This window comes from Cherax quadricarinatus, chromosome 43, assembly GCF_038502225.1.
Source record: "Cherax quadricarinatus isolate ZL_2023a chromosome 43, ASM3850222v1, whole genome shotgun sequence".
Taxonomy (NCBI): domain Eukaryota; kingdom Metazoa; phylum Arthropoda; class Malacostraca; order Decapoda; family Parastacidae; genus Cherax; species Cherax quadricarinatus.
This window is the reverse complement of record NC_091334.1, coordinates 24208619-24233757: the sequence shown is the minus strand read 5'-3', so window position 1 is coordinate 24233757 and position 25139 is coordinate 24208619. Positions and strand designations below refer to the sequence as shown.

General features: G+C 39.5%; 1 protein-coding gene across 4 annotated transcripts in view; it reads right to left on the bottom strand.

Annotated features, from left to right (window-relative positions):
* LOC128694293 (uncharacterized peptidase C1-like protein F26E4.3) overlaps window positions 1-25139 on the bottom strand; it is a 151856-nt gene that overhangs the window by 47204 nt on the left and 79513 nt on the right. For all 4 annotated transcript variants that reach the window (XM_070093732.1, XM_070093735.1, XM_070093733.1 and 1 more), the window contains 3 exons: window positions 21920-22106; window positions 18872-19038; window positions 5636-5770 (listed from right to left, as the gene is read on the bottom strand). In XM_070093732.1, coding sequence (XP_069949833.1) covers window positions 5636-5770; window positions 18872-19038; window positions 21920-22106 — 489 coding nt within the window. The remainder of the gene's footprint in view (window positions 1-5635; window positions 5771-18871; window positions 19039-21919; window positions 22107-25139) is intronic.

Below are 25139 nucleotides of genomic sequence, written 5' to 3'. Positions count from 1 at the left end.
GCTCATGACGTAGATCTACGGTTTGGACCCTGAACGTAAAGCCGTAGATCTACGGGACGGACCCTGAAAGGGTTAAGGAAAACAGAACTACCAACAAATGCCTTGGATAAAACCAGACTACCTCCCATTTCCTAAGTGTTTAACATTCATGAATGAAAATAAAATTATTATTATAGGAATATTAGTAACAAAAATTTTACATTATTATCTCTAGAAGGGACGTACTCATATCCTGATGCCTCGGACTTACGATGGGCTCTCTGACCAGTATTCATACTTAATGTATATTAGAGCTGATATCCTCTATTCTGTTTATTTGAATATACAGTACACTACTGTATGAACATTCAAAAATATACCAGAAATGTTATAAATGGTGCAAAGTGACATTAAAACAATATCAAAGATGGTTGACACAAACTCTCTACCATTGTAGTATCCTCCTCACTTAGCGAAGAACCAAACTCCATTGTTAAGTGAGGAGAGACTGTAGTGCATTCTAATAATGTAAACTACACAATGTTAACTACATACCCATAAACTTCATATATACATGTCATTGATACATGTTATAAACACCAAACTGTAAACTACATACCATAAACAGATTGTAAACTACTTACAATAAACTACAGTGTAAACCACATAAGATAAATTGGATAACAATTCATTACTAAAATTGAAAATTTTAAATTAAAATTATTAATTACTAAAGAGACATACAAATGCACAAGTTATACATTCAAAATTATTACACATACATATTATTTGAGATTTTCTTTCTTTTTTGGGTCACCCTGCCTCGGTGGGAGACGGCCGACTTGTTGAGAGAAGGGGGAAAAAAAAAAAAAAAAAAAAAACATTTTGAGTTTGGTCATATTATAATACCAATATAATGAGATACAATATAAGGCTCTTGACAGAGCCACTAACTTTGCAAATGCATTTTGGACAAACTAATCATAAGTTTTAATTATTACATAATTCTAGACCTAGAACATAATTTGAGTTAGTATAGCTAGGGCAGTACACTACAGTCATAAGTACAACATTGGACAGGTTGTAAAAAATTATCAATTATCAATGTAATTCCAATTACATTGGTTCAATGACCTACACATTACAAAGTGGTTAAATGTAAGTGAATTGAGACGCTTATGCAACATGTGGGAATCGTTATTGAAGAAATGTTTCACCACACAGTGGCTTCAATAAAAATTCCCAGATGTTGCATAAGTGTGTCAATTCTTCAACTTGTCGGTTTTCAAAACCATTTATCACATAAATGTAGGTGTTGAAATCTTAAGCCCAAGAATTTTCTGAAAGATAATGGGTTTAACATTTGTGTGAAATTCATTTGAAATTTTATATGTGCTTTTTTTAACATTATTAACAAAAATGTTGCCAGATAAAGAACTCTTGGCATTCCAGTTTTTTAATTTTTGCACCTTTTATCTGCCTGGTGTTTATGACTAGGCTGAGTCGTACACCTGGAATATCAAAGAGATGCTCATTCCTTGTACTGTGTCCATGTGTTCTGTTGCAGCTTCCTTGACAGAATTTAAGCTCTAGACATAGCATGCACAGTAGAAGTATAAATATTATGAAGATTAAATAAGTTTAAACATTTGAAAAAGGGATGAATGTTTTGCCTGGAGCCAGAATAAGAATAAGTCTGAGAGACGAATTTTGGTAAGTAATAGCATGTTTAAAGGGATTACCTGTTGTTGAGCAGGGATGTCTGGGGAAACATCAGCATATTTTTGAATGCCCTCTGTTTTGGAAATTTTATTAGAAAGGTTCTGGATGCTGGTGCTGAATTTTAGTTTAATGTCCAGGTGTATTTAAAAGAATTTACCCTGGTCCTGCCTATCAACTGAAACACTGAGCACAGGAGATGAGTGCACCAGAAAATTAGTGATTTAGCCTTCAGTCTGCTGAAGATGGTCTCAGTTTGAAGCAGAAATATAGAATTATCATCTTTGGTTTTATTGTCTCCTTGTGGGTTCATCTGTGTTCTTAGCCTTTGTTCATTACTATTTTGTGTTTTGATACCCCCAAGAGAAGTTCCTTGATTCCTGTCCAAGGAACTGGGCTGCTTTGTCCATTCCTGGATAGAGCCCAAATGCCTTTCACTTTCCCAGGAACTGTATGGCCCCTACAGGCTTAGCATTTCCTCATGACAATAATAATAATAATAATAATAATAATAATAATAATAATAATAATAATAATAATAATAATAATAATGGAAGTGGAAAAGAATCTTTCCTCCGTAAGCCATGCGTGTCGTATGAGGCGACTAAAATGCCGGGAGCAATGGGCTAATAACCCCTTCTCCTGTATACATTTACTAAAAAAGAGAAGAAAAACTTTATAAAACTGGGATGCTTGAATGTGCGTGGATGTAGTGCGGATGACAAGAAACAGATGATTGCTGATGTTATGAATGAAAAGAAGTTGGATGTCCTGGCCCTAAGCGAAACAAAGCTGAAGGGGGTAGGGGAGTTTCGGTGGGGGGAAATGGGATTAAATCTGGAGTATCTGAGAGAGTTAGAGCAAAGGAAGGGGTAGCAGTAATATTCAAGGATCAGTTATGGAAGGAGAAAAGAGAATATGAATGTGTAAATTCAAGAATTATGTGGATTAAAGTAAAGGTTGGATGCGAAAAGTGGGTCATAATAAGCGTGTATGCACCTGGAGAAGAGAGGAATGTAGAGGAGAGAGAGAGATTTTGGGAGATGTTAAGTGAATGTATAGGAGCCTTTGAACCAAGTGAGAGAGTAATTGTGGTAGGGGACCTGAATGCTAAAGTAGGATAAACTTTTAGAGAGGGTGTGGTAGGTAAGTTTGGGGTGCCAGGTGTAAATGATAATGGGATCCCTTTGATTGAACTTTGTAGAGAAAGGGGTTTAGTTATAGGTAATACATATTTTAAGAAAAAGAGGATAAATAAGTATACAAGATATGATGTAGGGCGAAATGACAGTAGTTTGTTGGATTATGTATTGGTAGATAAAAGACTGTTGAGTAGACTTCAGGATGTACATGTTTATAGAGGGGCCACAGATATATCAGATCACTTTCTAGTTGTAGCTACACAGAGTAAAAGGTAGATGGGATACAAGGAGAATAAAAGCATCAGGGAAGAGAGAGGTGAAAGTTTATAAACTAAAAGAGGAGGCAGTTAGGGTAAGATATAAACAGCTATTGGAGGATAGATGGGCTAATGAGAGCATAGGCAATGGGGTCGAAGAGGTATGGGGTAGGTTTAAAAATGTAGTGTTAGAGTGTTCAGCAGAAGTTTGTGGTTACAGGAAAGTGGGTGCGGGAGGGAAGAGGAGCGATTGGTGGAATGATGATGTAAAGAGAGTAGTAAGGGAGAAAAAGTTAGCATATGAGAAGTTTTTACAAAGTAGAAGTGATGCAAGGAGGGAAGAGTATATGGAGAAAAAGAGAGAGGTTAAGAGAGTGGTGAAGCAATGTAAAAAGAGAGCAAATGAGAGAGTGGGTGAGATGTTATCAACAAATTTTGTTGAAAATAAGAAAAAGTTTTGGAGTGAGATTAACAAGTTAAGGAAGCCTAGAGAACAAATGGATTTTTCAGTTAAAAATAGGAGAGGAGAGTTATTAAATGGAGAGTTAGAGGTATTGGGAAGATGGAGGGAATATTTTGAGGAACTGTTAAATGTTGATGAAGATAGGGAAGCTGTGATTTAGTGTATAGGGCAAGGAGGAATAACATCTTGTAGGAGTGAGGAAGAGCCAGTTGTGAGTGTGGGGGAAGTTCGTGAGGCAGTAGGTAAAATGAAAGGGGGTAAGGCAGCCGGGATTGATGGAATAAAGATAGAAATGTTAAAAGCAGGTGGGGATATAGTTTTGGAGTGGTTGGTGCAATTATTTAATAAATGTATGGAAGAGGGTAAGGTACCTAGGGATTGGCAGAGAGCATGTATAGTTCCTTTGTATAAAGGCAAAGGGGGCAAAAGAGAGTGCAAAAATTATAGGGGGATAAGTCTGTTGAGTATACCTGGTAAAGTGAATGGTAGAGTTATTATTGAAAGAATTAAAAGTAAGACTGAGAATAGGATAGCAGATGAACAAGGAGGCTTTAGGAAAGGTAGGGGGTGTGTGGACCAGGTGTTTACAGTGAAACATATAAGTGAACAGTATTTAGATAAGGCTAAAGAGGTCTTTGTGGCATTTATGTATTTGGAAAAGGCATATGACAGGGTGGATAGGGGGGCAATGTGGCAGATGTTGCAGGTGTATGGTGTAGGAGGTAGGTTACTGAAAGCAGTGAAGAGTTTTTATGAGGATAGTGAGGCTCAAGTTAGAGTATGTAGGAAAGAGGGAAATTATTTCCCAGTAAAAGTAGGCCTTAGACAAGGATGTGTGATGTCACCGTGGTTGTTTAATATATTTATAGATGGGGTTGTAAGAGAAGTAAATGCGAGGGTCTTGGCAAGAGGCGTGGAGTTATAAGATAAAGAATCACACAAAGTGGGAGTTGTCACAGTTGCTCTTTGCATATGACACTCTGCTCTTGGGAGATTCTGAAGAGAAGTTGCAGAGATTGGTGGATGAATTTGGTAGGGTGTGCAAAAGAAGAAAATTAAAAGTGAATACAGGAAAGAGTAAGGTTATGAGGATAACAAAAAGATTAGGTGATGAAAGATTGGATATCAGATTGGAGGGAGAGAGTATGGAGGAGGTGAATGTATTCAGATATTTGGGAGTGGATGTGTCAGCGGATGGGTCTATGAAAGATGAGGTGAATCATAGAATTGATGAGGGGAAAAGGGTGAGTGGTGCACTTAGGAGTCTGTGGAGACAAAGAACTTTGTCCTTGGAGGCAAAGAGGGGAATGTATGAGAGTATAGTTTTACCAACGCTCTTATATTGGTGTGAAGCATGGGTGATGACTGTTGCAGCGAGGAGAAGGCTGGAGGCAGTGGAGATGTCATGTCTGAGGGCAATGTGTGGTGTGAATATAATGCAGAGAATTCGTAGTTTGGAAGTTAGGAGGAGGTGCGGGATTACCAAAACTGTTGTCCAGAGGGCTGAGGAAGGGTTGTTGAGGTCGTTCGGACATGTAGAGAGAATGGAGCGAAACAGAGCGACTTCAAGAGTGTATCAGTCTGTAGTGGAAGGAAGGCGGGGTAGGGGTCGGCCTAAGAAAGGTTGGAGGGAGGGGGTAAAGGAGGTTTTGTGTACGAGGGGCTTGGACTTCCAGCAGGCATGCATGAGTGTGTTTGATAGGAGTGAATGGAGACAAATGGTTTTTAATACTTGACGTGCTGTTGGAGTGTGAGCAAAGTAACATTTATGAAGGGATTCAGGGAAACCGGCAGGCCGGACTTGAGTCCTGGAGATGGGAAGTACAGTGCCTGCACTCTGAAGGAGGGGTGTTAATGTTGCAGTTTAAAAACTGTAGTGTAAAGCACCCTTCTGGCAAGACAGTGATGGAGTGAATGATAGTGAAAGTTTTTCTTTTTTGGGCCACCCTGCCTTGGTGGGAATCGGCCAGTGTGATAATAAAAATAAAAAAATAATAATAAGATAATATAACAATAATAATGTGTTTGGATACACAGACGTTGAAAGAATGAGTATTCTATCATGCCTGACTTACCCAATCCTCCTGAGGTACTGCCAGGCCCTATCTACGTGTCCTCCCTGACAGCCACTCTGGCCGCGTCTATCACAGCTGATGAGGTGTTGTGGTGCCAGTCTCACTGACTCGTTCCCTAGGGACTCGATAGACAACCTGACAAAAGAAATATAATCAATGACGTCAATATACATCAATAGGAAGCTGCCACCCATCTACAGTAGTACTCATTTTTACAAAAGAATTTGTTTGCTAAATTCTGTTTCAAATGGTATTGCCATTCCTCTTGTTAGATAGTAAAGTATAGCAATGAAACATCTGCAAAATAGCTAGTGTATAAGATCTTTATGAAGGAGACAAGGGGACTTTATTTTATATCAAAAACATTATTATGCTTCAACAGTGTGTTACAGGGCCGCCGTACAGCGTTTCGCTTTACAGCATTTCAGTAATGCAGTATTTTCCAATTATACTCATTCTTCATTTATTCAGACTTCCAACAAAAAATATATTAACCACTCACTATAAGCTAAGAATGAAACCATTTTCAGGTAAATAATGTGTGTATTGTATATGCATTTTTTAGGCCTAGCTCTATTACTTACTTAACATATGATAGTGTAAATGTGTTGTTAAGCTTTCATATGCATTTGAAAGTGAAAAAAGGCTATGTTTCACTTTACAGCAATTTTCGCTTTACAGAAATAACCCGGAAGCTGAGCCCTTCTGTATCTTTTAGCAAAATATCTTTGTAGAAATGTGAATTACTTGTCTTGATTCAAAGAAAAAAAGTATCATGCTGATCATCATCCTGTTATAAAAGTACATTGTTTTGTTGCAACTCACTGCAAGAGTATACTAGCTTATCTCAAAAGCAGGTCATTATTTCATTATTTGCAAAAGTTTATCTTGTTGCAAGTGAGTTATCATTGCATTAGTGCACTATCATAGTATAATTCAAGTTAAAATTTTACAAGACTACACAGGAATATTAAGCCAATTGTATATAGCTCTATTAGTGACATATTAAGTGGGGGGAAAGAAAATCACTTAATTGGCCAGAATTAATGACTAAGCAAATATAAAGAACTTTATACAACTTGGAAAAATAATTAATCATCGTTCAAGATTTTTACAATTCGATTCTGGAATCATTATGATTAAATAATATTGTAATCAAATGTAGTGTTCATGTGATCTTGAACCTACAACCAATAGATACATTTAGTCATGTGCTGTGAGAAGCTGCATACAGTTAACTCAGAAATCCTAGAACAACATCAACAGTCTGTGGGAACTCTTGATGCTTCACATAATAAAATGAAACCTCACGATTCAACATAATATGGCACAACAATCAGTTCAAATTAACTTGTATAGATCTGGATTCATTTCCTATTCAATCTGTCAGGTATACCCAGTAATGTAAGTACAGATCCTGGTGTGACAGCATGGGAATCTGCACCAAGCAGGTAAGCCTTTTCGTCTTACATGAACATTCTGCCCATATTTTCGAAGTTAAACAATTACACAAGATAGCAGTTAACATAAGCTTTAACATGATATAGCCCACACACTCATATCATACGTTATTTATAGCTATGAAAATACAGTGGTACCTTGACTTATGAGTGCACCAACTTACAAGTTTTCCAAGTTATGAGCCTTCGCTCAGTCGATTTTTTTTCTTGAGTTGTGAGCCAAAATCTGAGCTACGAGCAAGCTTCAGATATGCCGCCACTCACTGGAGAGAGGAAATATCAAAATCCTCAATAATAACCAATGTGTAACATCCTTTCAATTTTGATACCACTGGTAATGTCATCCTACCAGAATGTTCTATAACATATTTTATTTTTTTTATTAACACATTCACTCCATCACTGTCTTGCCAGAGGGGTGCTTTACACTGCAGTTATAAAACTGCAACATTAACACCCGTCCTTCAGAGTGCAGACACTGTACTTCCCATCTCCAGGACTCAAGTCCAGTCTGCCAGTTTCCCTGAATCCCTTCATAAATGTTACTTTGCTCACACTCCAACACCACGTCAAGTATTAAAAACCATTTGTCTCCATTCACTCCCAATGTACGCTCATGCACACTTGCTGGAAGTCCAAGCCCCTCGCACACAAAACCTCCTTTACTCCCCTCCCTCCAACCCTTCTAAGGCCGACCCCTACCCCGCCTTCCCTCCACTGCAGATTTATACACTCTCGAAGTCAATCTGATTGTTCCATTCTCTCTACATGTCCGAACCACCTCAACAACCCTTCCTCAGCCCTCTGGATAAGTTTTGGTAATCCCACACCTTCTCCTATTTTCCGAACTATGAATTCTCTGCATTATATTCACACCACACATTCCCCTCAGACATGACATCTCCACTGCCTCCAGCCTTCTCCTCGCTGCAACATTCATCACCCATGCTTCACACCTATACAAGAGTGTTGGTACCACTATACTCTCATACATTCCCCTTTTTGCTTCCATGGACAAAGTTTTTTGTCTCCACAGACTCTTAAGTGCACCACTCACCCTTTTACCCTCATCAATTCTGTGATTCACCTCATCCTTCATAGACCCATCTGTTGACACGTCCACTCCTAAATATCTGAATACATTCACGTCCTCCATACTCTCTCCCTCCAATCTGATATCCAGTCTTTCGTCACCTAATCTTTTTGTTATCTTCATAACCTTACTCTTTCCTATATTCACTTTCAATTTTCTTCTTTTACATGCCCTACCAAATTCATCCACCAACCTCTGCAACTTCTTTTCAGAATCTCCCAAAAGCACTGTTTCATCAGCAAAGAGCAACTGTGACAATTCCCACTTTGTCTTTGATTCTTTATCTTTTAACTCCACACCTCTTGCCAAGACCCTAGCATTCACTTCTCTTACAACCCCATCTATAAACATATTGAACAACCACGGCGACATCACACATCCTTGTCTAAGGCCTACTTTTACTGGGAAATAATCTCCCACTCTCCTACATACTCTAACCTGAGCCTCACTATCCTCATAAAAACTCTTCACTGCTTTCAGTAACCTACCTCTTACACCAGACACCTGCAAAATCTGCCACATTGCCCCCCTATCCACCCTGTTATATTCCTTTTCTAAATCCATAAATGCCACAAAAACCTCTTTACCCTTATCTAAATACTGTTCACCTATATGTTTCACTGTAAACACTTGGTCTACACACCCCCTACCTTTCCTAAAGCCTCCTTGTTCATCTGCTATCCTACTTTCTGTCTTACTCTTAATTCTTTCAATAATAACTACCAAACACTTTACCAGGTATACTCAACAGACTTATTCCCCTATAATTTTTGCACTCTCTTTTATCCCCTTTGCCTTTATACAAAGGAACTATGCATGCTCTCTGCCTATCCCTAGGTACCTTACCCTCTTCCATACATTTATTAAATAATAACACCAACCACTCTAAAACTATATCCCCTCCTGCTTTTAACATTTCTATCTTTATCCCATCAATCCCAGCTGCCTTACCCCCTTTCACTCTACCCACTGCCTCACAAACTTCCCCCACACTCACAACTGGCTCTTCCTCACTCCAAGATGTTATTCCTCCTTGCCCTATACACAAAATCACAGCCTCCCTATCTTCATCAACATTTAACAATTCTTCAAAATATTCCCTCCATCTTCCCAAGACCTCTAACTCTTCATTTAATAACTCTCTTCTCCCATTTTTAACTGTCAAAACCATTTGTTCCCTAGGCTTCCTCAACTTATTAATCTCACTCCAAAGCTTTTTCTTATTTTCAACAAAATTTGTTGACAGCATCTCACCCACTCTCTCATTTGTTCTCTTTTTACATTGTTCAGCACTCTCTTAACCTCTCTTTTTCTCTCCGCAAACTCTTCCCTCCTCGTATCACTTCTACATTGTAAAAACCTCTCATATGCTAACTTTTTCTCCCTTACTACTCTCTTTACATCATCATTCCACCAATGAAATTAACTGAAATGCCATTAATCCATTTCATCCCCCAAAAAACATATGCCCTAAGTAAAGGGAAACAATCGACATGATGGGACCACCTATACTAGTAGTCAAGAGAAGGCGGACCTCTTTGCCGAACACTTTGCCACCAAAATGCAAGGTAGCTGCAAGAACTGTGTCAAAACTGTCAGTGGTGACAATAAGGCAGGAGGAGGTGCATTTCCTTCTTAAATTGCTTGACCAAGAAAAGGCTGTGGGCCCAGACAAGTTGAGCCCAAGATTGCTGAGAAGATGTGGAGACCAGCTAGCAGCACCTCTAACTTGCATCTTTCAGCACTGCCTAGTACAGTGTAAATGGTCATCTCTGTGGAAAGAGGCAAATGTAGTCCCTGTTCACAAAAGGAAGAGCAGAGCAGAAATCAGCAACTACAGACCAGTGTCACTACTGTCAATCACTGATAAGATCCTTGAGACAATAATCTCAAGACAAATGACAGTTTTCTGACTACCACTCACAACTTTGTGATCGTCAATATGGCTTCAGGAAAGGTTACTCTGCTGCCGATCTGTTGTTAAACCTCTCCACTAAGTGGCACCAGTCACTGGATGAATCCAAAGTCAGCTGTGTGGTAGCACTGGACATTGCTGGTGCTTTCGACCGGGTGTGGCACCAGGGCCTCTTAGCAAAACTTCAAGCACTGGGAATTGCAGGCTCTACACTATGTCTCCTCAGTGATTACCTTCATGGTAGATCTCTAAGTGTAGTTCGCAATGGAACGGAATCAGCAAGACATCCTATTGGGGCAAGTGTTCCACAAAGAAGCGTGCTGGGACCATTGTTATGGAATGTCTACTTCAACGACCTTCATCTCATCCCAGAATCCCATGCATATGCAGACGACTGTATATGGACATTCACTTATCCAAGAGAAGAAATGCCAGCTGCTCTAAGCTACATCAATCACCAGCTAAGAGCTATATCAGCTTGGGGAAATAGATGGCAAGTAACATTTCCACCTGAGAAAACGCAAATGATGATCATCTCTAGGCACCATGATGGTAATGCTGGTGCAGTAGTAAGGATGAATGGGAGGGTGTTGGCACCTGTAGAAGAAGTTGATATCCTTGGGGTGAAATTTGACTCCAAACTAACCATGGAGAACCATGTTGTAAATCTTGCAAACAAGGGAGCCAGGAAGCTTACAGCACTTCGCCGTATCTCGCATCTACTTGACAGTAGGGGTTGCAAGATTCTGTACGAGGCACAAGTACACTCACACCTTGAGTATGCTCCGCTTTCTTGGTTTGCCTGCCCCCCCCCCTCTCATCTGCGACTGCTTGACAGAGTAGAGAACAGAGCAAGACGTCTCATCTCTCGCCTGGACCCATCCTGGATAGACCTGTCATTTCAGCAGAGCCTTCAACACAGGAGGGATGTGGGTGGCCTTACTGTTATGTACAAGGCCAATATTGTCAAAGTACCACACTTGGATCCACTTCGAGGACAGCGAGAAACAAGCTTTTATGCCACAAGATGGACAGAAAGCAGCAACTTCACTCTGACTGTACCCTTCTCCAGAACATCACTCCATCTGAGATCATATATACCCAGGATGACTCGAGTATGGAACACATTCGTACAGCATAATGATGTCAACGAGATAAAGTCAGTTGATCAAATGAAAATGCTGGCCCACAGATGGCTCCAACTTCATCCTGTTCCCTACTTGTATATCTCATAACAATAAAAATGCTTTCAAATGAGCTGATGTAGGTAACAGCTCTTAGCTTGTCAATAAAGTTAGGAATCCTTAACCTGTAAATAGCTTGTCAATAAAGCTAGGGATCCTTAACCTAACCTTGTCAAACCCTGTGTAAAAAAAAAAAATTCGGAATGTGTAATACATGTTCGGCAGGCCGGCTAGTTCAGTGGCTGGCTGGCCGGCGGCTGGCTGGCTGGCTGACTGATTTGCTTTGGCTGTCTCTATCTTCTGTCTGTCTGTATCTATCTCTGTTTGTGTCTATCTCACAGGTACACACAAACACAGTTATACATAGTGTAAATTACCTAGGATAACCCAAAAAATCCAGACAGAGTGCTATTCTATGCTTGCAGATATAAGGCAAAATAAGCATGACTGGCAAGTAACACACATTTTCACTTTTTCAGGTATCAGACACGACAACTCTGCATCATGTGTAACACCTGTTGATTCATGAACAGCTCTCTCTCTCTCTGAGACAGAGACAAGTAGAGAGACAGGAAGACACAAACAAAGGCAGACAGAAAGACAGATAAGCAGTGACAGAGATAAACAGAGCTAGACAGATAGAAACAGATAGATATTCATTCTGACGAGGACATTCGAGCACTCCAGGAAGATTTGAATAGACTGATGCAGTGGTCGGAGAAGTGGCAGATGCAGTTTAATATAGACAAATGCAAAGTTCTAAATGTTGGACAGGACAATAACCATGCCACATATAAACTAAATAATGTAGATCTTAATATTACGGATTGCGAAAAAGATTTAGGAGTTCTGATTAGCAGTAATCTGAAACCAAGACAACAGTGCATAAGTGTTCGCAATAAAGCTAATAGAATCCTTGGCTTTATATCAAGAAGCATAAATAATAGGAGTCCTCAGGTTGTTCTTCAACTCTATACATCCTTGGTTAGGCCTCATTTAGATTATGCTGCACAGTTTTGGTCACCGTATTACAGAATGGATATAAATTCTCTGGAAAATGTACAAAGGAGGATGACAAAGTTGATCCCATGTATCAGAAACCTTCCCTATGAGGATAGACTAAGGGCCCTGAATCTGCACTCTCTAGAAAGACGTAGAATTAGGGGGGATATGATTTTTTTTTTTTTTTTTCAACAAGTCGGCCGTCTCCCACCGAGGCAGGGTGACCCAAAAAAGAAAGAAAATCCCCATCATCATCATTCAACACTTTCACCACACTCGCACATTATCACTGTTTTTGCAGAGGTGCTCAGAATACAACAGTCTAGAAGCATACACATATAAAGATACACAACATATCCCTCCAAACTGCCAATATCCCAAACCCCTCCTTTAAAGTGCAGGCATTGTACTTCCCATTTCCAGGACTCAAGTCCGACTATATGAAAATAACCGGTTTCCCTGAATCCCTTCACTAAATATTACCCTGCTCACACTCCAACAGATCGTCAGGTCCCAAGTACCATTCGTCTCCATTCACTCCTATCTAACACGCTCACGCACGCTTGCTGGAAGTCCAAGCCCCTTGCCCACAAAACCTCCTTTACCCCCCCTCTCTCCAACCCTTTCGAGGACGACCCCTACCCCGCCTTCCCTCCCCTATAGATTTATATGCTTTCCATGTCATTCTACTTTGATCCATTCTCTCTAAATGACCAAACCACCTCAACAACCCCTCTTCTGCCCTCTGACTAATACTTTTATTAACTCCACACCTTCTCCTAATTTCCACACTCCGAATTTTCTGCATAATATTTACACCACAAATTGCCCTTAAACAGGACATCTCCACTGCCTCCAACCGTCTCCTCGCTGCTGCATTTACCACCCAAGCTTCACACCCATATAAGAGTGTTGGTACTACTATACTTTCATACATTCCCTTCTTTGCCTCCATAGATAACGTTTTTTGACTCCACATATGCCTCAACGCACCACTCACCTTTTTTCCCTCATCAATTCTATGATTAACCTCATCCTTCATAAATCCATCCGCCGACACGTCAACTCCCAAGTATCTGAAAACATTCACTTCTTCCATACTCCTCCTCCCCAATTTGATATCCAATTTTTCTTTATCTAAATCATTTGACACCCTCATCACCTTACTCTTGTTCACTTTCAACTTTCTACCTTTACACACATTCCCAAACTCATCCACTAACCTTTGCAATTTTTCTTTAGAATCTCCCATAAGCACAGTATCATCAGCAAAAAGTAACTGTGCCAATTCCCATTTTGAATTTGATTCCCCAAAATTTAATCCCACCCCTCTCCCGAACACCCTAGCATTTACTTCCTTTACAACCCCATCTATAAATATATTAAACAACCATGGTGACATTACACATCCCTGTCTAAGACCTACTTTTACCGGGAAGTAGTCTCCCTCTCTTCTACACACCCTAACCTGAGCCTCACTATCCTCATAAAAACTCTTTACAGCATTTAATAACTTACCACCTATTCCATATACTTGCAACATCTGCCACATTGCTCCTCTATCCACTCTATCATATGCCTTTTCTAAATCCATAAATGCAATAAAAACTTCCCTATCTTTATCTAAATACTGTTCACATATATGCTTCAATGTAAACACCTGATCTACACATCCCCTACCCACTCTGAAACCTCCTTGCTCATCCGCAATCCTACATTCTGTCTTACCTCTAATTCTTTCAATTATAACCCTACCGTACACTTTTCCTGGTATACTCAGTAAGCTTATTCCTCTATAATTTTTACAGTCTCTTTTGTCCCCTTTCCCTTTATATAAAGGGACTATACATGCTCTCCGCCAATCCCTAGGTACCTTCCTCTCTTTCATACATTTATTAAACAAAAGTACCAACCACTCCAACACTATATCCCCCCCTGCTTTTAACATTTCTGTCATGATCCCATCAGTTCCAGCTGCTTTACCCCCTTTCATTTTACGTAATGCCTCACGTGCCTCCCCCACACTTACATTCTGCTCTTCTTCACTCCTAAAAGATGGTATACCTCCCTGACCAGTGCATGAAATTACTGCCTCTGTTTCTTCCTTAACATTTAAAAGTTCCTCAAAATATTCTCGCCATCTACCCAATACCTCCATCTCCCCATCTACTAACTCCCCTACTCTGTTTTTAACTGACAAATCCATATTTTCCCTAGGCTTTCTTAACTTGTTTAACTCACTCCAAAATTTTTTCTTATTTTCATTAAAATTTCTTGACAGTGCCTCTCCCACTCTATCATCTGCTCTCCTTTTGCACTCTCTCACCACTCTCTTTACCTTTCTTTTACTCTCCATATACTCTGCTCTTCTTATAACACTTCTGCTTTGTAAAAACCTCTCATAAGCTACCTTTTTCTCTTTTATCACACCCTTTACTTCATCATTCCACCAATCACTCCTCTTTCCTCCTGCCCCCACCCTCCTATAACCACAAACTTCTGCCCCACATTCTAATACTGCATTTTTAAAACTATTCCAACCCTTTTCAACCCCCCCACTACTCATCTTTGCACTAGCCCACCTTTCTGCCAATAGTCGCTTATATCTCACCCGAACTTCCTCCTCCCTTAGTTTATACACTTTCACCTCCCTCTTACTTGTTGTTGCCACCTTCCTCTTTTCCCGTCTACCTCTTACTCTAACTGTAGCTACAACTAAATAATGATCCGATATATCAGTTGCCCCTCTATAAACATGTACATCCTGGAGCCTACCCATCAACTTTTTATCCACCAATACATAATCTAATAAACTACTTTCATTACATGCTACATCATACCTTGTATATTTATTTATCCTCTTTTTCATAAAATATGTATTACTTATTACCAAATTTCTTTCTACACATAGCTCAATTAAAGGCTCACCATTTACATTTACCCCTGGCACCCCAAATTTACCTACTACTCCCTCCATAACATTTTTACCCACTTTACCATTGAAATCCCCAACCACCATTACTCTCACACTTGATTCAAAACTCCCCACGCATTCACTCAACATTTCCCAAAATCTCTCTCTCTCCTCTACACTTCTCTCTTCTCCAGGTGCATACACGCTTATTATAACCCACTTTTCACATCCAATCTTTATTTTACTCCACATAATCCTTGAATTAATACATTTATAGTCCCTCTTTTCCTGCCATAGCTTATCCTTCAACATTATTGCTACTCCTTCTTTAGCTCTAACTCTATTTGAAACCCCTGACCTAATCCCATTTATTCCTCTCCACTGAAACTCTCCCACCCCCTTCAGCTTTGTTTCACTTAAAGCCAGGACATCCAGCTTCTTCTCATTCATAACATCCACAATCATCTCTTTCTTATCATCTGCACAACATCCACGCACATTCAGACTTCCCACTTTGACAATTTTCTTCTTCTTATTCTTTTTAGTAATCTTTACAGGAAAAGGGGTTACTAGCCCATTGTTCCCGGCATTTTAGTTGACTTTTACAACACGCATGGCTTACGGAGGAAAGATTCTTATTCCACTTCCCCATGGATATGATATGATTGAGGTGTATAAATGGAAGACAGGAATAAATAAAGGGGATGTAAATAGTGTGCTGAAAATATCTAGCCTAGACAGGACTCGCAGCAATGGTTTTAAGTTGGAAAAATTCAGATTCAGGAAGGATATAGGAAAGTACTGGTTTGGTAATAGATTTGTGGATGAGTGGAACAAACTCCCGAGTACAGTTATAGAGGCCAGAACGTTGTGTAGCTTTAAAAATAGGTTGGATAAATACATGAGTGGATGTGGGTGGGTGTGAGTTGGGCCTGATAGCTTGTGCTATCAGGTCAGTTGCCGTGTTCCTCCCTTAAGTCAATGTGACCTGACCTGACTAGGTTGGGTGCATTGGCTTAAGCCGGTAGGAGACTTGGACCTGCCTCGCATGGGCCAGTAGGCCTTCTGCAGTGTTCCTTCGTTCTTATGTTCTTATGTTTTTGTGTAACAGTGAAAAATAAAGCCAAGGCAAAGCATGATCATCAAATGTCACTCCACGAGTGTCACTCCACTGCCAGTGGGGTGACGCTTATCTTACACCATGCGTCAAGGAGTTTTATATATACTCCAGCATTTCTAAAACTTTGCTGGAACCTGGCAAAAAAGGCAAAAATCATTTCTTATTTATAAATACATTTTTCTTACCTGGAGTTTACCTGGAGAGTTCCAGGGGTCAACGCCCCCACAGCCCAGTCTGTGACCAGGCCTCCTGGTGGATCAGAGCCTGATCCACCAGGCTGTTACTGCTGGCTGCATGCAATCCAACGTACGAGCCACAGCCCGGCTGGTCAGGTACCGACTTTAGGTGCTTGTCCAGTGCCTGCTTGAAGACAGCCAGGGGTCTATTGGTAATCCCCTTTATGTATGCTGGGAGGCAGTTGAACAGTCTCAGGCCCCTGACACTTATTGTATTGTCTTTTAACGTGCTAGTGACACCCCTGCTTTTCATTGGGGGGATGTTGCATTGTCTGCAGAGTCTTTTGCTTTCGTTGCGAGTGATTTTCATGTGCAAGTTCGGTACTAGTCCCTCTAGGATTTTCCAGGTGTATATAATCATGTATCTCTCCCACCTGCATTCCAGGGAGTACAGGTTCAGAAACTTCAAGCGCTCCCAGTAACTGAGGTGTTTTATCTCCGTTATGCACGCCGTGAAGGTTCTCTGTACATTTTCTAGGTCAGCAATTTCACCTGCCTTGAAAGGTGTATTTAAAAACCTGTAACAAAAAAATTAGGGTGGTTTTTTGGGGGGCTGGAACAGATTACTGGCATTTCAATTAATTTCACTGAGGAAAATTGATTTGATATACGAGCAAATGAGTTACGAGCTGGGTCAAAGAACGAATTAAACTCGTATGTCAAGGTACCACTGTAGTACATTTAGTCATTAAATTAAACCACAATATGAAGTTCAATAAAGAGAAATTTCAATTACTCCAATATGGAAAACTCTAGGAAATTAAAAGTGCATCAGAGTATAAAACAACTTCCAAACTTCCAATCACACAATAAAGCTAAAAACTAATGTGAAGGTCCTGGCAGTGATAATGTCAAAGGATCTCACTTACAAAGATCACAACAATGTATCTACCACATCTGCTAGGAAAACAATAGGATGGATAATGAGAACCTTCAAAACTAGGGATGCCAAGCCCATGATGATTCTCTTCAAATCCCTCGTTCTCGGTTCGTACGTCGATTTGCACGCGGCCAACAGTAACAGCCTGGTTGATTGGGCTTTGATCCACCGCAAGGCCTGGTCTCAGACTGTGCCATTGGCCATTGATCCCTGAAACCTCCAGGTATGCCTCTCATGTCTTAAAAGAGGAATTTTTAAAATCGGGTCTGAGGAAATCTAGAGTTCCATAAAAGCCTATTTGTGTTCCATGAGAATTTTCATAATTTAGAAAGCCAACATGGTTTATAATCTGTTTTATTTTTTAATGAAATAGTGACTGGCAACAAGTAAAAATGCCTGGAATGAGGATCTTTAAGATACATACACATGATTTAATATTAATGACGAGATATCCAAGATGTTAGAATAAGATACAAGCACATCTCAACATTCACTGGTGAATTTATCACTCCTAATCAGGATTAATGAAGCCATCAGTGGTAAAACGTTCACAACTCTAGAGATATCAGGTAACTCTTTCAAAATCTGATATGAACAATCTCAACACAGTTACAACAAGAACCTGCAATTTTGTGAAAATACACAGTTGATGACCAAACACTACTTGCTCTGATTTATCAGGTTAGGCTTTCAGTGGTTGTAGGTTCAACTCTTGTGGTTCACGAATGTTATAACCGTGTTACTGTTAATAAATGCATTTTCAATGTATCGTGTCTTTCATTAAATGTAATTAAAGAAACAATTTTTTGCAATGATCTTTATGCACTATGGTATAAGAGCGGTAAAAAGATAAATGTGATGCAACTTCTTAATATTTTCTACACTTAATTATGATTGTTTTAAAACTAAATTGACCTATAATAATAATAAAAGGTATTTTATAAAGATATATAAAGTGCCATCTACCATGCTAATCCAAGAGTTATTCATGCTTTTAGCAATGGAGTGAACTCTACCACTGTATCAATTTGCAAGGATATAGCAATGGATATTTTCTACCACATGCCAACTACATCCCCGGGAACACTTGTGATAGCGGAATATCGAGAACGATCTCACAACTTATAACAACATGATGTACTTCTATATTTTTATCTCACCTTTGAATTACACATTATCTTGGGTAAAAATAAATAAATCAGTAGGTTCCTGTATGTCACTCACACGTCACTGTCACTCACATTACTATCCCTAACACGTCACTGTCACTCACTGTCATTCACACGTCAATGACTCACTGTCATTCACACGTCAATGACTCACTGTCATTTACACATCACTGTTACTCACACATCACTGTCACTAATACGACAGTCATTAAAATGTCATTGTCACTAACAGGTCACTGTCACTAAGACATACTGTCACTCACCTGTCTTGAGTGACACCGAGAGTCGAGAAAGCCCAGGAAGCGCCACACCATCCCTGGTCACTCACGCCACTCACTCGACCTTGCCATTCACGTTTATTGCGGGCGTCAAAATAACGGGGAATGTGAGAGACATCAGGACGTAGGTGGATTGGATGCATTCTCATTGACTGTTAAAGGGGATCGACTATTAAACTTCTGATTTATCTGGGAAAATGTAGAATATATGCAGGCTAACTCTAAGAAGGGTACATTGATGCTTCTCAAAAGTTCTTGATCCAAAGCACTGGAGCTATTTTTCCTTTCACTGAATCAATTCTCATTACTTCTCATTCCGCAGGTATGAGCTTACTGCATCTTGTTAATTTTTTTTTTGTTTCTGCCACATCAGCTTTTTATTCACAAAGACTGTACAGCTCAAAGATGGAAATACACTCAGCATCACTTTAACACTCCCACCCATCCTTCAGTGTGCAAGCACCTTACTTCCAATCTCCAGTCTGATTAACCGGTTCACTGAATCCCTTAGAAAAGGTTACAGTTCTCACACTGACAACATGTCAATTCATTATTCAAAATACTTCATTATCATTTAATCCTGTTTTTCTTTAAACACTATAAACATCTACGGTCACATCGTACATCTTTGTATGAAATTCACTTTTATTTGTTGATATCTCGCTCTCTATATCTCTCTCTCTATATCTCTCTCTCTATATCTCTCTCTATATCTCTCTCTCTATCTCTCTATCTCTCTCTCTCTATATCTCTATATCTCTCTCTCTATATCTCTCTCTATATATCTCTCTCTCTATCTCTATCTCTCTATCTCTCTCTCTCTTGCTATCTCTCTATCTCTCTCTATATCTCTCTCTATATATCTCTCTCTATATATCTCTCTCTCTATATCTCTCTCTATATCTATCTCTCTATCTCTCTCTCTCTCTATCTCTCTCTCTATCTCTCCCTCTATCTCTCTCTATCTCTCTCTCTCTATCTCTCTCTCTCTCTATCTCTATCTCTATCTCTCTCTTTCTCTATCTCTCTCTATATCTCTCTCTATATCTCTCTCTATATCTCTCTTTATATCTCTCTCTATATCTCTCTATATCTCTCTCTATATCTCTCCCTCTATCTCTCTCTCTATCTCTCTCTCTATCTCTCTCTCTATCTCTCTCTCTCTATCACTCTCTATCACTCTCTATCTCTCTCTATCTCTCTCTCTCCTTTTAGAAGCTCTTTACAGCATTTAATAATCTACTGCCTATTCCATTCATCGGCAGCAACTGATACATTGCTTTTCTACTTACCCTTAATAACTGTCATATGCCATGAAGCTGCTTCCTTAGTCCCAAGTAGATTTTAGTAAAACTGCTAAAAAATATTATTTCAGCATTTCTGTTATATAGCTGTTTCAAATGAATTAATTATAAGAACCTTAATACAAATTTTGACTCAAAATATGCATTGATTATACTTATTACAAGATTTTTAACACATTTAAACATTAGAAATAACACACTGGAGTTACCTGGAGAGAGTTCCGGGGGTCAACGCCCCCGCGGCCCGGTCTGTGACCAGGCCTCCTGGTGGATCACCTTTTATTAAGAAATATTTATAAAAAGGGGTATTTCCTGACATACCTTGCAAAGTCAGTAACCAATCGTGTAATCATACATAAAAAGGTAGGTAGAATTTTAATCACTAGAGTAACTGACTTATAAGTGGAATGTTAGACTTGTACACTGCATATTGTGTGTATTCTCTCAATATAAGAATTATAAACAATGTATACTCGGTTTGGAAATTTTGTTGCGAACTGCCTCTAGGCGAGCAGCAAACTCAGCCAATGTTGCTGACACAGACACCCCAGCTGATTCTCCCAGGCTCGCAAATGGCTCATGCAACAATCTCCAATTACTATTGCTGACGTGAGAACATACAAAATGTAGTTAACTCACTTGTTGTAGAGTTAGGTGTTCCCAGACCCCCAGGACACCATGGAGATGAACTTCAATCTCCAGTAACTGTTTGCACTCACCCACAGATTACTACCTACTTCTTCCCCAGAAACTTTGGCCGACTAGCTGCTAGGAATTGTAGATATTCACTGAGGGTGTGCCTGATAAGGACGAGTATCTTATACTTTGGGAAACCGCTCAAGGTTATTTCGTTTCCCAGCCAAGTATAATTAACGCCGTTTTTTTTGGGCTGTAATCGCGTCACGTCACATCTGCTGTTGGTATTTGAGCTCTGACTGGCGTCTCACTCCATTTGAAATTTGAGTTGCCAGTTCTCTAACTGATATTCTACATTAAACCTAATCCTATTTTAGGTCCTAAAACTGTATTAATAATTCCTACGGTTATTTTCTACTTTGTGTAACTACGTAAATCTTCCTAGGACAAATATTATGTACAAATGTTATGTAAGTATGTGTTAAGGGCTCTTAATGCTTCAGCGCTATAAATGTTTCTTGGCATATTTTGGGAGCCCAAAATAAATTTCCACACTTGGGAGAGGCGTTTATTAAATGTAGTTTTTCTTTGTTAGGTAAAAGAACACATGAGCAACTAATGCGAGATTTAGTTGCACATATGTCCTTTTAAGCTACATATTGTTGGTAATTCTACCAAAATTATTAGATTTTCTTAGTGTGATGCATATTTCTTGAATCAACTATGAATACAATACGACCTGGTTTCAACGTCTCAAATGTCCAGAGAAACCTTTTGCTATAATATAATCACCCTGAGTTTACTCCTTAGAAGAGGTTAACAATATAAAATTAATTTACTGTACACCTAAATTTTTTCTAGTCTGGCGGTGAAAAGGGACTCGGTCTTCCTTTTATATTGCGTTTTGCTGTTCATGGGTGTATGCAACTAATTTAAGGCAGATTCTTCATATTAACTATGTGGATAAAACATTTAGGATTCTAAAAATCATTTGCAAAACCAATATATGCTCAAAGATTACTATAACCAAAAAGAGAGCACATTGAATTAGAGTGATAAATAGTATACATAAGCATGAGAGAAATGAACTGACCAGAGCCTCTGGGTTGAGTGTACCAGTTCGGAGCACCAGACCTTCCCGGGCCTTCCTCCCCCAGAACTTTGAGTAGTTGGTGGCTCTCCAGCCATACTGACGCTGATGCAGGTTCACTCTCTCGATCACATCCTCCTCGATCATACATCTGTCCTCCTCACACACCAGATCTTTTCCCAAACACTTACTGGTGACAGAAAATGAGGTATTGAGAAATACTTAATTAAGATTGATTTGTAACAGAGAAGGAATCAAATAAAATAAAATCAAACCAAGTTTATTCTCTGTAAGGATTACAATGCTGAGTTTACAGAATTTGGATATTGTGTGGTTTACATGTTTTAAAATACTAATTACAGAGGGGGCCACTAGAACACCTAGCATGTCTAGGCATTTCGGGCTAAATACTAGTTTGTGAGTTTAGCAATGTGAATGCTTTTGTTTTTGCACAATACATAGTTTCAGTATTGGAGTATCACAGGCCAACTTATGACTAGTTAGGATTCATTATTTTAAGATTAAGATTGATATTTCTGTGTTCATGGTCAAATGGGCGAGTGAGTGTAAGTGTGAACCACCAGGTGGTATTCATGTAATTAGTTGACAGGGTGTATCAGGGAGATAAGATGTTTTCTAATGGTAGTTTTGAAGGTGATGAATGCGTCTGCAGTTCTAGAGTTTTCAGGGAGGGTGTTCCAGATTTTAGGGCCTTTGACATACATTGAATTTTTGTAAAGGTTTAGTCGGACACGGGGAATGTCAGAGAGGTTTGTGTGTGGTGTTATGGCTGTGGGTTCTGTCACAACTATCAAGAAAGCATTTTAGGTCAAGGTTAATATTGGAGTTTAAGGTCCTGTAGATGAAGAGGGGTAAGGGAGGGAAGAGGAATAGAAGATGGGAGAGGAGACAGGAGGGCAGGGGAAGGAAGGTTGGAGGTTAGAGAGTGAATGAGAAAGAATAGAAAGGGGAAGCAGAAGGAGAAAGAGGTTGAAGGAAAGTGAAAAGAAGGGTAGGGAGGAGAGAAATGGGAAGGAATGGAAAGGAAGGATGGAGAGGAATGGGAGCAGAGATGAGGAGGGAAATTAGAGGGAAGTTTGACATAAAGGAGGGAAGGGAAGGGGTACAGTAGAGAAGAGAGTGGAGGGAGAGAGGTATGGGAAAGTAGTGAGCAGGAGGTAGGAGAGAAGAGGGAAGGAGGGTGCCTGAGGGAAAGATAAACAGAGAGAGGATGGTAGGGGTGAGTGGGCATTAGGAGATGGAATGAGAAGGGAAGTGAAAGCAGGGAGCTGGAAGAAGATAGAAGAGAGAGGGAAATGTGAGATGCTTGAAAACAGGAGGGAGCTGAAAGGAGGAGACAAGGGAAGTGGGGAAAGAGATAGACGAGGAAAGGAAAGGGAAGAAGGAGGAGGGTCACTGGAAGGTAGGGAAGTGGAAAGGGAAGGTGAGGGGAAATGAATGGAGTAGGGAAAGAGGGATTGGGAAAGAGAAAGATTGAAAAGGGAAGAGGAAGGGGAGAAGGAGAGAAAAGAACTAGAAAGAGACAGAAGAGAGGGAAGGGGAGTTGAGAAAGAGAAGAGTGAAGAGGGGAAGAGCAAGGAGGGTTAGGGAGAGATAGAGGGGAAGGAAGGGGGAGGAATACGGAGGGGAGGGGAGGGGAGAGTATTGGCAATTATGAAAACAATAGCAATATTACATTAAGTATTGTTTAATAAGGAGACGGTCACTGACAGCTGACCGACGCCACAAAACAACACTCAAGTAACATTATTACAATAATGTTCGAGTAACATTATTACAATAATGTTCGAGTAACATTATTACAATAATGTGGCAGCAGTAAAGCAGAGGTGTCATACAGCACCAGAAAACATTACTCTCCTTTCCACAGTAGTTTACACTAGGCTTTTTCAGAGATGTACAGAATATGAACACTGAAAGTAGCCTGACTCACAGTGTACATAGGGAAATTATGAATTTTAATCAATTTCTTAATGAACATGCATTTCAGTCGCTGCACAATTCGAGAAAGGTATCCCTGTACATTATTATTATTATAATTAAAAAGAAGCGCTAAGCCACAAGGGCGTATCCCTGTACAGCCTCTCCTCACTTAGCGACGTACTCGTTTACCGATGCCTCAGACTTACGACGGGCTATCTGACCAGTATTCATACCTAAATAATGTATATTAGAGCTGATTTCCTCTACTCTATTTCAATATACAGTATGGCCCCGCTTTACAGCGTTCCTCTAATATGGCGATGTCAAATTATGACCAAAATTTGCTATACGGCAAACGGTCTTTCAAATACAGCGGGCCCCACCCGGTTTGTTTACATTCTCCGTGACCACATCTATTATGTCAGGAAACTTTCCAAAATCTCAAGTGTTTTAAAGTTACTGTGTATTTTATATGTACTTTGACAATTATACTTGTGTACCTGTACCTAAATATACTTATACACTGTACTGGTGTGCAGGTACACATTATTATTATAATCAAAAAGAAGCGCTAAGCCACAAGGACTATACAGGTTGCAGGTACACATTAAAATCGCTAAGTCTCTCTACTCATGATGCCAATACTACGTAATAATAATCACTCTTGGGCACTCTTCGGCATTTTACATTAATATAGGCATTTTCATTAATCCATCTATGGTATTTTCCTCAAAATTATACATGAAACCCGTTACATAGCGTATAAGCATGACACATACACTCTCATTATTATTATTATAATCAAGGGGGAAGCGCTAAACCCGGAGGATTATACAGCGCCTGGGGGGGGATGTGGAAGGCATTCAGGCTTAATTCGGGGAACTGGAGCACAGATCCAATTCCCTAAATCAAGAGCCCCTCACCAACATCAAGGAACCTTCCTTGAGGGGCATACACTCTCAGAATAAATATTCACGCAAATATGAGATTTGTTTACGAAGCGGCTGTGTAGGTAGTGTCGGAAGACTTACGTTTTTTCTAGTCAAACTGGGGGATAACTGTAGAAAAATATTCTTTTCGTATGCCTTCACTCTATATATAGCAATTCACGACCCTTGTGGGTTTAGTGCTTATAATAATAATAATAATAATAATAATAATAATAATAATAATAATAATAATAATAATAATCTTCATTAACTCTAAAAATGGTGTGTTGCTGTTTGTTTATTCTGTAGTAACTTGTACAACTTGTACACAATGTAAAAGTATTTGTATT